The sequence below is a fragment of the Podarcis raffonei genome, chromosome 4 (assembly GCF_027172205.1).
Source record: "Podarcis raffonei isolate rPodRaf1 chromosome 4, rPodRaf1.pri, whole genome shotgun sequence".
Taxonomy (NCBI): Eukaryota; Metazoa; Chordata; class Lepidosauria; order Squamata; family Lacertidae; genus Podarcis; species Podarcis raffonei.
In genome coordinates, this window is record NC_070605.1 from 78,529,495 (window position 1) to 78,543,305 (window position 13,811).

Consider the following 13,811-nt stretch of genomic DNA (forward strand, 5'->3'; position numbering starts at 1 on the left):
ACAATATCGACTTAGAAGTTATATAACACTAATTAGGAGCTGTATGAGGTAGTAGTACAATATATTTACACGCGATGATTGATTGGTTCTTCAGCAGCTGTTTTCAAGGACATTTACCTACAGAACTCCTAGAGAGGGACAATATTTACAACTTTTAAAGAATATTTTATTTTCCTTTCAAATTAAATTGAGCAATTAACACACACATAACCATTTAGTAATGCCCTGGGGATCTATTTGGGAGCCAATTCTGACCATCCGTTGTTCAGATTCTAAAGCGTTCCAAGGCGAAGAGCAGCCAATTCAAAGCAATTCCATGCCAAAGGGTGCTCCAAAACAGAAAACGATGCTGCAGTCCTACGCATAGTTGCTTAGGAGTAATCCCCATTTAATTCAATGGGATTAGCTTCCAAGCAGGCATGCTTAAGATTTGCCCTGTAAGCTTATTAATTAAATACAATCTGGAGTACTGGGTATTTTGCGGATGCCGCGTGACACCCAATTTTAGTTTAACTTTGGATTTGTTTCAGGGGTGAGGCAGTAGCGGTGCTTAAAACCAGTGTCTGGGAGCAGTTAACGGCCAATAAACTGCAAGAAAAGCCAGCCTGAGGCACCTGTCTTGTTCTGCATAATGATAAGGCTGGTCCTGCTCAAAAGAACAAGGGCCTGACTCTGTTATGTATTCAGTGGTCTGAATTTGCCTGAGCTTGAGTCTGGACTAAGGATTCTGAGCCCCTGCGTTCTGATTCGATTCATGATATCCAATCACATTGGATATGCCATTGGCCCTTAAACTCTTGAGTCATGATTCGCAGCTTGGAAGTTTAGACAGCCAATCACGTTGGGAGTGGGAGTGGCCCAGGCCTTCAGAAATGTATATAAGCAGTTGCTTTGCCCCTGTTGTTTAGTTCTGTTTGTTCAATAAAGGTTCTTGCTGTTATCACTGTGTCTTGCCTCGTGGGAACCCACCTACACTTCAAAGACCATTTAAAATGACTTGCTATACTTTGGATATTTTGGACTGCTAATAAGACAGTATGTAATTTTTACCAGGTTGGAAAAATACGGAAGACTTCTGCCCGTAAAAGAGAATTCCACGTCCTCTTCATGGTGATCACGACCATCATCTGTTACCTGATTTGCTGGATGCCCTATGGAGTTATAGCTCTCCTTGCGACATTCGGTAGACCAGGCTTGGTGTCCCCAGTTGCAAGCGTCATACCATCTATTCTGGCAAAGAGCAGCACTGTATGCAATCCAATCATCTACATACTTATGAACAAACAGGTGAGCATTAAAGCAAGCTGTCTTATGTAAACGGAAAATGACTTCTGTGCTCCCAAAGTAATATTCCTTTGTTTGAGGACTACTTAGACTAAGAGTTATTAGCATCTGAAGCAGAAAATCCAAAATGGAGGACTTTCCCCCCAAGGCAAGGTAAATAATTTCCACCTTTGCTGGTGCTCAACAATTTGCTTTTTTATTCTGTGGCTGCCTTGCTCTACCTAATGGGATCGACTTTTGAATAGTTATGCATAGGATTGCACAGTTAATAAATTAAAACTCATAGGACAACCAAGATTATTTTAGTTGGGCGATAAGCTCAATAGTTATTTTGACTAGTAAATAATAGCAGTTTGGGGATGGAGCTTTGGGGGTGGAATGAGGGCTGGCTCCCTTGTGCTAAAATTATGGTTTTAACAGGGATGGGGTTTTAACTTGAGTGGGTATTGTTTTATTTTGGAGGTGATGTTCTTTGTTTTTAAATATTATATCTTAATACGTATTTTGTATTTGTGGTCTGGGATACTGTTTAGGGGCTTTTGTTGGGAAATGTATTTACAGTGGAACCTTGGTTTTCGAGCGTCTCGGAAGCCGAACAATTCGGAACCCAAACACCGAAAACCCGGAAGTAATTGTTTTCATTTCTGAACGTGCCTCGGAAGTCAAATGGTTTCCAAGGCGCGTTTTTTATTTTTTCCCATTGACTTTGCAGCCAGCCCATTGATCCTTGGTTTTCGAATGTTTCAAGAGTTGAACGATCTTCTGGAATGGATTACGTTCGAAAACCGAGGTTCCACTGTATTAGTTTGTATACATTAGTATTGCTAACTGTTTTAGTTGTTTTCATAATCTATTTTGTACTTTCAACATTGTAACTTTTATGTTGTGAACCGCCCTGAGACCTAATAACGATTCATTGCCTTTAGAATAGGCAACCTGATGAATTTCTTTAAAGGGAGATAGAGAACATTTGTTTGGTTAGTTATTGCTTTCCTAGATTAATTGGTACAAAAGTGTTAGGGATGGAATCTTACAGTGGGACTGTATCTTGATAAGCACGTGTCATGGGCGAGAATGACAATCTCGGTATCATCCTGTGTGTCTTGGCAATTCTGGGGGAAATTGTAGTAGCAACCTGCTCAAGTGCACTGTTTCCCTCACTGAGCAAGGGACAACTTCTTGGCCCTTGAAAATGAGGGTTGTGGTGAGGTGATGTAGCTACGAGAAGCAACTCACCAGGTGTGGTGGAGGTCCTATGTTAGCTTCCCTGCAGGTGGGGTTCTGTTCCTCACTGGTAGGGAGATGGGCGAGGCGGTGGGAGGTCTGCGCAGTGCAAACCTCCCCTTTTCCTGATCCAGAGCTACTGATGGAGTTTCTAAGATAACCCCCACAGGCCAACACTGCAGCTTCTCCCACTAATATATTAAGATATCGCAACACTGTCAGAGTTGTGCGTCAGGCTTGTAATGTATGCTGTGCTCATCTTTCTGAATCACCTCTTTTCACACCACGGGGGTTTCCACAATAGGAAATTCATCTTTGTCATCATAACTGCTTGTACTGACTTTCGGAAACTTGGAAAAATGCCTCTTCATAGACCCATGCTTGTTGTTTTCCCTGAACATCTTGAAAGTCTCTTGTGTCATTCTCCCTGCCCGAGAGCAAAAGCATTGGATTCACCATTTGCAGATTAGGGATACATTGTGATTTTAAATAATATACCTTCGGAAAATTAGGTACATGTCAGCATGTCACATGCTTAAATAGGCGAAATCTAACTTGCCAGTGGAAAAGTGTCATCCTTGAATGGTGCCCTCTTGTGACTCTTTGTAGAAATATTCTTTGGTTCTCGTGGGAATGGCTCTTAAAAGCATTTTCATGTTTGGATCTAGGATCCTTGAGGAAACCTAGGATTCCTCCAAGTGAGTTTCTTTCTAGATCTATTCCCGAATTTGTGGTGAGACTGGGCTCACCCAGCAATGTTACAGTACAACAGACCATGTCCTCAGCTCCAGCCCAATGCTGAGACCTTGAACCCACACCTGTGAACTCTTGCCTCAGTACAATCGCTCATAGGAGTGGGCTGTTAGCTATTTCTATCACACTGTTCCTACAGAATTCAGTTAAGTTATATTTAAATCTATATACTGGAAAGATCTAATGAACATCATTTTGGGGGGTATTGTTTTGTTTGTTACATTATCTATTTTTGTGTTTTTATGCTATGAATTCTCAGATGAAGGGCATTCTACAAACTGAATAAATAATAAGAATTTTAAAAATATTTACCTCACTTCCGTTCTAAAATGTTAGGATTTCAACACAGCACGTTAGGATTTTATAAACGTTAGAGGAGGTTTTTACTCAAGACATCTTACCGCTAATGTAAAAAAGATATAAAATAACAATAGCAACCTGTAGTCTTATTCAAGATGGCAAGATGTAGAGAAATTATCCAATCATCATAATTCTTTTTAAAAATGTGAACAGTTTTCTGAAAAGATGTGGCAGTTCTGAGGAGAACAGTGGTAGAAACCTGCTGAAATGTACTATATTCTCTTCATTTCCTCTCTCCCTTTTATTTGGCTTGCAAGTTTATTTTGAAAATGGGATGTAGACTTCCAAGAGCTGTTGGTAAGAATAATTCTTCTGTCAGAGTCAGATAATCAAGGAAAAGAATGCTTCACTACCTCATATATTATTTAAAGCAGTAGCCACTGTGATCTCATCTCTTTTTCATTATTATGTAATATTTACATATCTTTGGAGTCTGCACAATAAGTTCACACTAACGAGCCGAGACAACCTTCCACCAAGAGGAATACAATAAAAAGACTAGTAAGGGCTAGAGGGGGAAAGGAAGAGTGAGAGATACAACAAAAAAGGTTGCATAATTCATCCTTTCATATTCATCTTCTTCACCATCATCTTCACCCATTTTAGCTGTAAGATCCCCTCCCTTTACAGTGCTACCTTGGTTTGCAAACTCCTTGATACTCAAACAACTTGGAACCCAAACACTGCAAACCCGGAAGTAAGTGTTCCGCTTTGCGAACTCTTTTCGGAAGCTGAATGTGCTCTGTTTTGAGTGTTATGCTTCTGGTTTGAGTGCCACATTTCCGATTTGAGTGTTACGCTGAGGTCTGTCTGTTTTTTGCTATTTATTTTGCGTTTTTGTTTTTGTGGCTCTTTTTTCTTTTGTTTTTGTGACTGCGTGGAACCCAGTTCAGCTACTGATTGATTGTGTGACTGCAGTACATTGTTTATTGCTTTCATTTTATGGATCAATGGTCTCGCTAGATAGTAAAGTTCATGTTAAATTGCTGTTTAAGGGGTTGTTTTTAAAAGTCTGGATCAAATTAATCCGTTTTGCATTACTTTCTATGGGAAAGTGCACCTTGGTTTTGGAACGCTTTGGTTTTGGAACGGACTTCCAGAACGGATTAAGTTTGAGAACCAAGGTACCACTTTATATATAAGGGTGCGATATGTATTTCTGTACAACTACAGAGGAAAAATACATTTTCTCCAGTCCATTCAGGCCACTAACTGCAAGGTGTAGGACTCTCATTCTGGATTGGGATCTCTGGAAGCCATTTGGATTCATTAAGTGGTGGGAAAGACCATTTGAATTGGTTCCCATCTCCCTGTGGAGGAGAAGGGTCACGGAGAATTCTAGTTGCACCAGGAAGTGAACAGACTATGTCACTTCTTTTGTTCTACTGGAACTTTGTCTCAGGTCACCCATGTCTGCAGAGGTAAACACCAAATCTAAGGCATGTCTACGACTATGATGAGTAGGGCCAGATTTAAGAAACAATGAAAATACAATCTGAAAAACCACACGGTGCAGCACAGCACGTTACAATTGCTACAACAGACAAAAAAGAATGATAATAATTTAAGTTGTGCGTCAAGATCCTCAGCAATTTTCAAGTGATCTATTGGAGGAAAAACATTTGGCAACCACTGGCCTGGATTGAAAGGATGATTGATTCATAATGAGCTATAATAGAAGTTTGAATTAATCTGACCGTGACAATTTTTATAAAACTACCAAGGCTGTAAAATGTGATGGCTTTAATAGTCTGTGGAATTAATTTTTTAAAAGTTTGGCATTTCATATTTAAATGCTGCTATTCTCAATTGATGCCTGTCATTGTAATTTAAAATTATATTCTGTATTTTTAATGTTATTTTTCGTTTTGTATATAGTGTGACAGCCTGTGGCTAAGTCACTATTTAATAACCCAATTAGCTGCTTCCCACAGCCTACAGGCTTTATGACTCTTTTCTAGCACACTTATAATTTTATTCCTTTTCCATCTCCAAGACGTGTAAAACTGATTCTGAAAGCACATTAATTGACATTAAAACGCACAGATGTGTGTAATAGTTATGTAAGAACACACACAGGATGGCTGTACTTGTTACATCCTTCCTACACAAACTGTTCTTTCAACATTATCATTCAAGGAGATTTACATTCTAACCCTTCAAGATGAATCCCAAGGTAATGGCAGGACTAAAAGTGTGTGAAGTCTTTAAAAACTTTTAGGAGTTTTTGCCTGTTTATCTTCCAAATTTGTGCTGACATGAGAACAGACTACCTTTCCCCCCATGCAAACATTACCTCTGAAGCAGCTTACTATCATTCCCAAAACAATAAATAGTCCTGCAAACTCCAGTGAGAGCCAGTGTGGTGTAGTGGTTAAGAGCGGTAGTCTCGTAATCTGGTGAACCGGGTTTGATTCCCCGCTCCTCCACCTGCAGCTGCTGGGTGCCCTTGGGCCAGTCACACTTCTCTGAAGTCTCTCAGCCCCACTCACCTCACAGAGTGTTTGTTGTGGGGGAGGAAGGGAAAGGAGAATGTGAGCCGCTTTGAGACTCCTTCGGGTAGTGATAAAGCGGGATATCAAATCCAAACTCTTCTTCTTCTTCTTCTTCATCCCCACCCACAACTCAAGGAGATCCATCATCAAAAGAGAAGAACAAGGAAAACATTGCTTTGTGTATACTAACTCATATTTATAGATTCAGAATTAGAAATTACTGTTATAATTTAAATAGGAATACCACACTCTGATCATAGTGAAGAAAACTGTGGCCAGGTGACGTGTCCCTGCTCAGTGTGCTATACTAATGCTACAAATAAATATGTTATAATAATAAATGTTCATGGGGAACGGTTCTCAAGGTCCCTGCCCTCTTCTATTTCTCTCCCACCCTCTCTCTCACACACGGAATCGTAGAATTAGAGTGTTGGAATGAACCTTACTTTCTCTTATAGGAGCAGTATTCTAAACTTGTTTATCAAACGCTGCCATTAATAAATGCATTTCCAATTGAAGCTGGATGTTGAAATGATGACTTGAAGATTGGCCTATGGGCATATGTCATTCTGTATCCATCAATCATAATTTGCTTGGCTAAATAATTCTGACATAGTATTGTTGGATAAGGAGCTAGGTGAAGTGTTCTCTTTCAAGCTGTATGTTAGAAGTCCTTGGGTCTGCCAGCAATTACTTAGGGACATTTTTCAAGGAAACTTTGCCTTAGTTAGCAGGACCTTCCGCCCTGGGATATGCTACTTTTTGTTAGAGCACAGAAGTTAAGTTTAAAGTTAGCTTGTCAAAATGTTTGATCTGATTTCTGTGGCACTTTTGATTCAAACGAATCTCAAAGCAGCTTACAAACAATAAATAATACAAAACGATAAAATGTAACAGAGCGTCACAAATACAGCATAATGTCTGTTGCATGCGTAATGAAAACATTAGGAATCCACTTTATTATCAAATTAACTGCTGGTATAATGTCTATAAATGTATCTGGAGGTTTGCAAGCCACCTTGAGTGTGCCTACGCATCAAAGGTTGAGATATAAACTATGGAAACAAACACAATTACAGTGGTACCCCGCAAGACGAAATTAATTCGTTCTGCGAGTTTTTTCCTCTTGCGAATTTTTCGTCTTGCGAAGCACGGATTCCCTGGGTATTAACGGTTTTAAGAAAAAGGAAACAAACTCGCAAGACGTATTCGTCTTGCGAAGCAAGCCCATAGGGAAATTCGTCTTGCGAAGCAACTCAAAAAACGAAAAACTCTTTCGTCTTGCGAGTTTTTCATCTTACGAGGCATTCGTCTTGCGAGGTACCACTGTATTTATTTTATAGCTCACTTCTGAAGCTATCCTTGATTATATAGAAAAATGTTTGGATGTCACAAGAAGGCCCTGGCACTCATATCTAGCCCCAGTCTGGGAGCAGACCCAGTTTTAACCGTCAGGCAGCTGCCTAGGGTTGCAGAATTTTAGGGGCAGCAAAATTAGAAGGGCAGTAGAATTTGAAAGGCGGCAAATGATGACCGTGTTGGTGGAAGAGCCAGCAGCTGCCATTCCCAGTAGTCTTCACTGTGAGTTGAGGACCTGCCACCCGCTTTGAGATAAATAAGACACAGGGACACATGTATTTAGGTTAATGGGCTGAAGAAGGCCACAACTTTATTGGTTACAGCATGTGAGGGGCATTGGCGTAGGCATTGGATCAAACAATCTATACATGACTCCACTCTGGGCAGCAGGGAGCAGTGGCGTAGCGTGGGTTGTCAGCACCCGGGGCAAGGCAAGTAATTTGCGCCCCCTAACCCGTGGATTTTAGCACTCGAGTGCGAGCGCCCCCCCAGATGTTGTGGCCGGTGCGGCCGGCCCCCCTGCACCCCCCCACGCTATGCCACTGGGGCTGGGGGCGAGCGAAGGAGCCAAGGACCCCCCCCAAAGGCTCAGCAGGAATTTATTAAATTTATTATTTGCGGAGCCCCCGGGCCGAGGCAGCCGAAGCCCCCTCCCCTCGGGCGCCTCCCCGCCCCCTCCTCTCCTTGGGCTGTAGGTGGAGCCCGCGCTCCGAGGCGCTCCAGATCCGGGCTTGGCGAGCGCCTCTCCTCCTCCCGGCCGGGTCCGGGGGCTTCCAGCCGAGCTCCGTCCTCGCCCCCCCGCCCCGCGGCTGAGACTTGCGCTGAGAGCCGGAGCCAGCGGCGCCCCCTTCCGCCGGGAGACCCTCGCCCGCCCGCCGGCTTCCTCTCGGAGGGTTTTGGGGAGCGCAGGGCGCGTCGAGGCCCCTCGGAGCTCTCCTCCCTCCCAGTCGGCAGAAGCAGCCGCCACCTGTGGCTGGGCCGAGGGGATGGCGTCGGCGTCGGCATCGGGGTGCGGAGGCTGCCCGCGCCCGGCCAGGCGTCGGTGGCGGCGTCGGCGCTGCTGCAGCGGCTGCTCCTCCTGCGAGCAGTGAGTGGAGCACAGCCGCAGCGGCGGCGGGGGGCGGCGCGCGCGCTAGGGCGCAAGGCTGGCGGTGGCGACGGGGAGCCCGGCGGAGGAAGGAACTTGTCCCTTCCCTCTGGACTCGCGCCCCCCCAGATGTTGCGCCCGGTGCGGCCAGCACCCCTGGCACCCCCACGCTACGCCACTGGCAGGGAGTCATCCTAAGGTTAACAACCAGTGGGAGGAGCTTGTTGATGCAAATACACCTGGAAGCTTCCCCTGATGTCACTGGGGGTCGTGCCATGGCCCTAGCCACCAGCAGGGCATTGGACAGGATCCACAACCGCTGGATTCCTTTAGCGGAATACCCAAACAAGGGGATTATTGGGAATGTGGGACCGCTGCATCCACATTATCCTTAGGGGGGAAAAACCTCCCAAGTGAGTTTTGTTGGGGAATAGAGAGAGAGCACAGAACTCTCCTCAGAGCTTCCCCATCTTGGGAGGCCCTTTTGAGGTCCCAAATATCAGAAAGACTGCCTCCTTCCCATCAGACTAGCTCAAGTGCTCAGATTGGGGCCCTTTTGGTAGTGTCTCTACCCTCAGAGGCTTGGGGAAGGGTGGTGGTCCAGGAGAGGGCATTCCATGGCAACCCCTAAGCTGTGGAATTCCATCTCCACAGAGGTGTATCTGTCTTCTGAAGGATGCTGAAGAGGCACCTCTTTGGACACTTTGGGTATATACTGTTAGGACCCGCCTTATTTTTTATGGTTACAAGTTGTTCTGTTATTGTTAACGTTGTGTTTTAATGATGGGACCTTCGGGTGAAGGGCAGGCAACAAATCAATAAAGTGTTGGCTAAATTGTTGGAAGCAGAAGCGTGGAAACATTTGGCTTAGGTGCAGTCCAGACACACCATTCATAGATTTTCTCTTAAAAGCAGTGAATGGAGAACCTGTGAACTTCCAGATGTTCTTGGACTTCCAACTCCTGTTTTTGCCAGCCAGCTTTAATGGTGGGTCAGGGATGGTGGGTGGGATTGTCCCAAGAGCATCTTGAGGGCTACAGGGTTCCCACCACTATCTTAAACACATGGCGTTGACTTAAAATTGTACATTCATGAATTACTGCTTCTGACATTCATACATAGACGGAATTATAAGTTCACAAACAGAAATGATAAATCAGCAGTTGACTAATAGTGACTTGTTGGGCATCGGATTTGTTGATGAAACCCATATGTAAGTGCGCACAGTCTGCAAAGCTGGACTCTTAGGACCTTGTACAATCACAAAGTTGACTATGGATTCAGCTTAGGTATTCTAATTGGGTTCAGCCTAGGTATTCTTAATGTTTGATGACAAACGAATGGATTGAAGACCTTTTGCAGAGCCGTTCAGATCTCAGAAAAAGTGACTGGGGCTACAGGTTGTATGACTGGCATTTAAAAAGCTTGTGCCCCTTCAAATTAACCTTTGCACTACAGCTCCTACTGCAAAGAGTACTGTAGAACAACCAGTCAGTTGCTTGTACTCAGAAATAAAATGTAGACATTTACATTTAGCGCAACATGAAAAGTAGAAGCTATGGCCTTTATCTTTTTAAAGACCATGTAAAAATTATTGGGGGGTGGGGAATGGCTTTCCTGGTAATTTTAAGCATGTGTGTGTTATCCATTCTGAATAGCTTGGTGGAATGATAATGTCCATGTATTTAAGGCCATGGAAGTAGAGATTATAAGATGTTAAGAGCGTTGAAGGCAGTGTGAGTGAGATGATGCTCATTATCCAATAAGCCTAGATCATTTAGGTCTATACTGAGGGAAATAGTGTTCCTTTACCCATTTGGACTTGACTTCTACTCCAGACAGGTCTTTTTGAGGAGCACAAGATCTGGTACACTTTATCCATGCCTTTTGAGCACACCAGGTAGCTGTAAAGTCTTGCGATGCCAACAGTCTTAGGAAACCTTTAAGGCTAGCTTGTGGAAGCCTTGTTAAACACAGAACTTCCTTTGCGAGGTCTGTGCATTAGTAGTTTTTTAAAAATTCAGTATGCCTTAGCAGTTATAGATCTTTTTGCTCACACTTGCCTTTCCCCCCATTCTGTAACTTGTGGCAGGAGGGAATCAAATTAGGTCTCAGGGGTAGGTCACTTCTCACAAGGCTATTCATCAAAAGTAGCTTGGAGACTAATACCTAGCTTATTTTCGGAATGTATAAGCGAGATGAGTGCCGCAACCCCAGAGTCGGTCACGACTGGACCTAATGGTCAGGGGTCCCTTTACCTTTACCTACATGTGCAGTTAGTTCCTTAATGGCAACATTTGTTTTGTAACATACACATTTTAATCCCCTCATGTTAAATAATGAGAGACTGAAGCATCCAATCAAATAAAAAAACAAACAAACTTTATTTACAGGAAAAATCTGTACACTGTGCATACATAAAAATATATAAAACCAAAATAGAAAATACAAAAGTGTTAAAATGTATACAAACACTTTTTTTAAAAATGCGACTCCTGGAAAATCTCAAGCTTTCGTTTCTTGAAGAGTGCACATTCACTTAAAAAATTATCATACAAAATAATTCTCAAGGCTATTTAAAAAGTACACAGTCTTCTATTTGAGTAGCTCAGTGACTACAGCTTTAGAAAATGAGATGATATGTGTGAATATAAGGCATGTACACAGCTGGCCATGTAACAACAGAGGTTCGAATTATGTTGCCATGTTACAGAGTGGAAACCTGTGATATAAAAATGTGTTTTATTTTTATTTAATTTATTCAATTCATACACCAGCATTCATCACAAAGATCTCAGGATGGTTATTTAAATAAACCTTCAATAGACATGAGGTACTTATATAAACAGTTAATCCAGATGTTCTCTTTGCACAGAAAGCTGCAGTTTTATGGATGCAAATGTCTCTATATGAGATTTTAAAATTTGTTGAAATGTGCCTGTAATTTCGCGACATTTTCAGTATTTTATCTTCAAATTGCAAAGTATAAGGAAGGGAGGGAAAGAAGTTGGTTACTTTTTAAAATAAATAAATAAATACAATCATCATCATTTATTTTTATATCCCATCCTTCCTTCCATAGCTGCACTTGCTCTTTACTCCAATTTTGCATGCCATGTAAGCAACTGAACTTTCAAAAAATTTAAGAAGAAAATGTGTAAAGCCCAGTCATAACCTTGTCTGTCTTCAATTTCAGCACACATAAAACTACCCTGGTATGGTTTGTGTGAGAGAAAGAAAGAAGGGGACCTTGTTAAGAAAATTATGGATCGCAATCTGTCCAAGGCAAGGCACTCTGAAATTAATGAAGTCACGAGTTCAATTTAGGGATAGAAAAACCTTGTTGAACAAAATCAAAAGAACAACTCCTAGCTAGACCCCCCCCCAAGTACTAAGAATTATTTAGCGCCCAAACAATATTTTCAAAAACCTCCATTTATATTTAATGATCCACTTTAGAAAGGGTGATTTTTAACAAGTGTGGAGCATTTTGCAGCTTTCATTACTAACACTTCAAATATTTTTGCATGATGAGTGTAACACCCATAAATGTTTCCTCTGACTTAGGGATGAGAGCTCACACCGCCACAGGGCCTACTCGACGGCAATAGGGTGTCACAATTTAAGTATTTTGTCTGGCGTGGGGGGTGGGCAGAGCTGTTGTGGCCATACCCTAACCAAGCCTACTCAGAAGTAAGTCCTAGTGAATTCAATAGGGCTTACTCCAAGATAAGTGGGGTTAGGATTGCTATTTACGCAATTCAGTAGAAATTAGGCACTTCCCATCTCCCAACTAGCCGTGCGATTGCCACAAGGCTAATTGACAGAACTATCCTATATCTACTTGAAAGTAAGCCTGGCTGAGTTTAATGGGGCTTACTCCCAGGTGCCATATGAGGGTTGCAGTCTTATATGCACCTGTAGGGAGCAAGATCCATTTGAACACAGTGGAACATACCTTTGAGCAAAAGAATATGTGCAGGGGGAAATTGGCCTGCAAAACAATCTGGATTCTGTGCAGAGGAAAGCTGGATACTGTGATTTGTGTGTCAGCTGATTAAACAAGGGTGCATGATTTTCTTAATTTCCATATTTTTAATCTGATTCTGCAAGGAAGAAAACTGGGTACTTGAAGCCTTGCCCTAGGCTCCTATAATATATATTTTTAAGCACTGCCTCTGACTTCTCTGAGTTTGGAGGAGGCAATACTCAACACTGTTGGGGTATTTTTGCCAGCCACACAGGCTATAAAGCACCTCTTTTTTAAAAGAAAAAATTGATAAAAGTCGCTGGAAGCTGGATTTTGTGCCCAGTGCCACATTCAGTGCTTTTGAACTCAACATGAGTAACTCTGGTAGCAAGCGGAGGGGAAAAACTGAGAAGGTGAAGCAAGTACCTGGCCATACCTCCAAGTCACACATGACAATGGAAGAAACAACAAGAGATGAACGTTTTGTTTTTGCTAGCAAAACAAAGATTGGCTCAACAGCTTATAGATCAATTTCCCTGTAACAAACATGAGAACACCTCCAAGTGACCTTCTGAAGGCGTTATGCATAAAAAATTAAGAGAGCACCACGTTAAAAAATTCACAGTGGAAAGTGTAGATCATGACAGATAATAAGAACAGAAAACAAGTATGCTTTACCCAAGGTGTTGAGTGCAACTTTTCAACTGTACAGCCATCAGTGCAGAGAAAGTGTGACGCTTTCAACATATTTATGCCAATCAAAACTAACTTCTCCCAGCAACCCTTGCTTTTTTAAAAAAACTGGTAAAAAGAAGAAGAAGCAAAGGCTTAAACAGACTTCATACTTTTTTAAAGTGAGATTTCTCACTGACTTCAAGTAGGAGTTGCAGACATTTACTGAACATTTATAATTCTGATATAGATTAAAAATGCACTGTTATATATATATCTATATATATATAATAAGGTGGCCTAAAAACATACAAAATTCTATTTAACATCTAATACACATTCATTTACTGTCTTAAACTGAACAGTCTGAACTTTCAATCAGCTATCACTTGCTAATGCTTTCTTTCACTTGCAACTTTTAAAAAACAAAATCGGAAGTTCCCCTCCTGTTTTTCTCCCTCTTCCCCTCTCATTTCCCTTCAACATTGAAGTAAAATGCGGAATTTTGAAGTAAAATGCGGAAGTAAAATCTGTGGAATTTTGCAAAGTGAACACTTATCAGAAGATGAACCGATAATATTTTTAAAGTTTCCAATTCAAACCCTGC

At 42.0% G+C, this 13,811-nt stretch overlaps 1 protein-coding gene across 2 annotated transcripts in view; it reads left to right on the forward strand.

The window, feature by feature from the left end:
- LOC128411822 (parapinopsin-like) overlaps nt 1–13,811 on the forward strand; it is a 49,874-nt gene that overhangs the window by 30,428 nt on the left and 5,635 nt on the right. For both annotated transcript variants that reach the window (XM_053384276.1, XM_053384277.1), the window contains exon 4: nt 1,054–1,287. In XM_053384276.1, the coding sequence (XP_053240251.1) occupies nt 1,054–1,287 (234 nt within the window). The remainder of the gene's footprint in view (nt 1–1,053; nt 1,288–13,811) is intronic.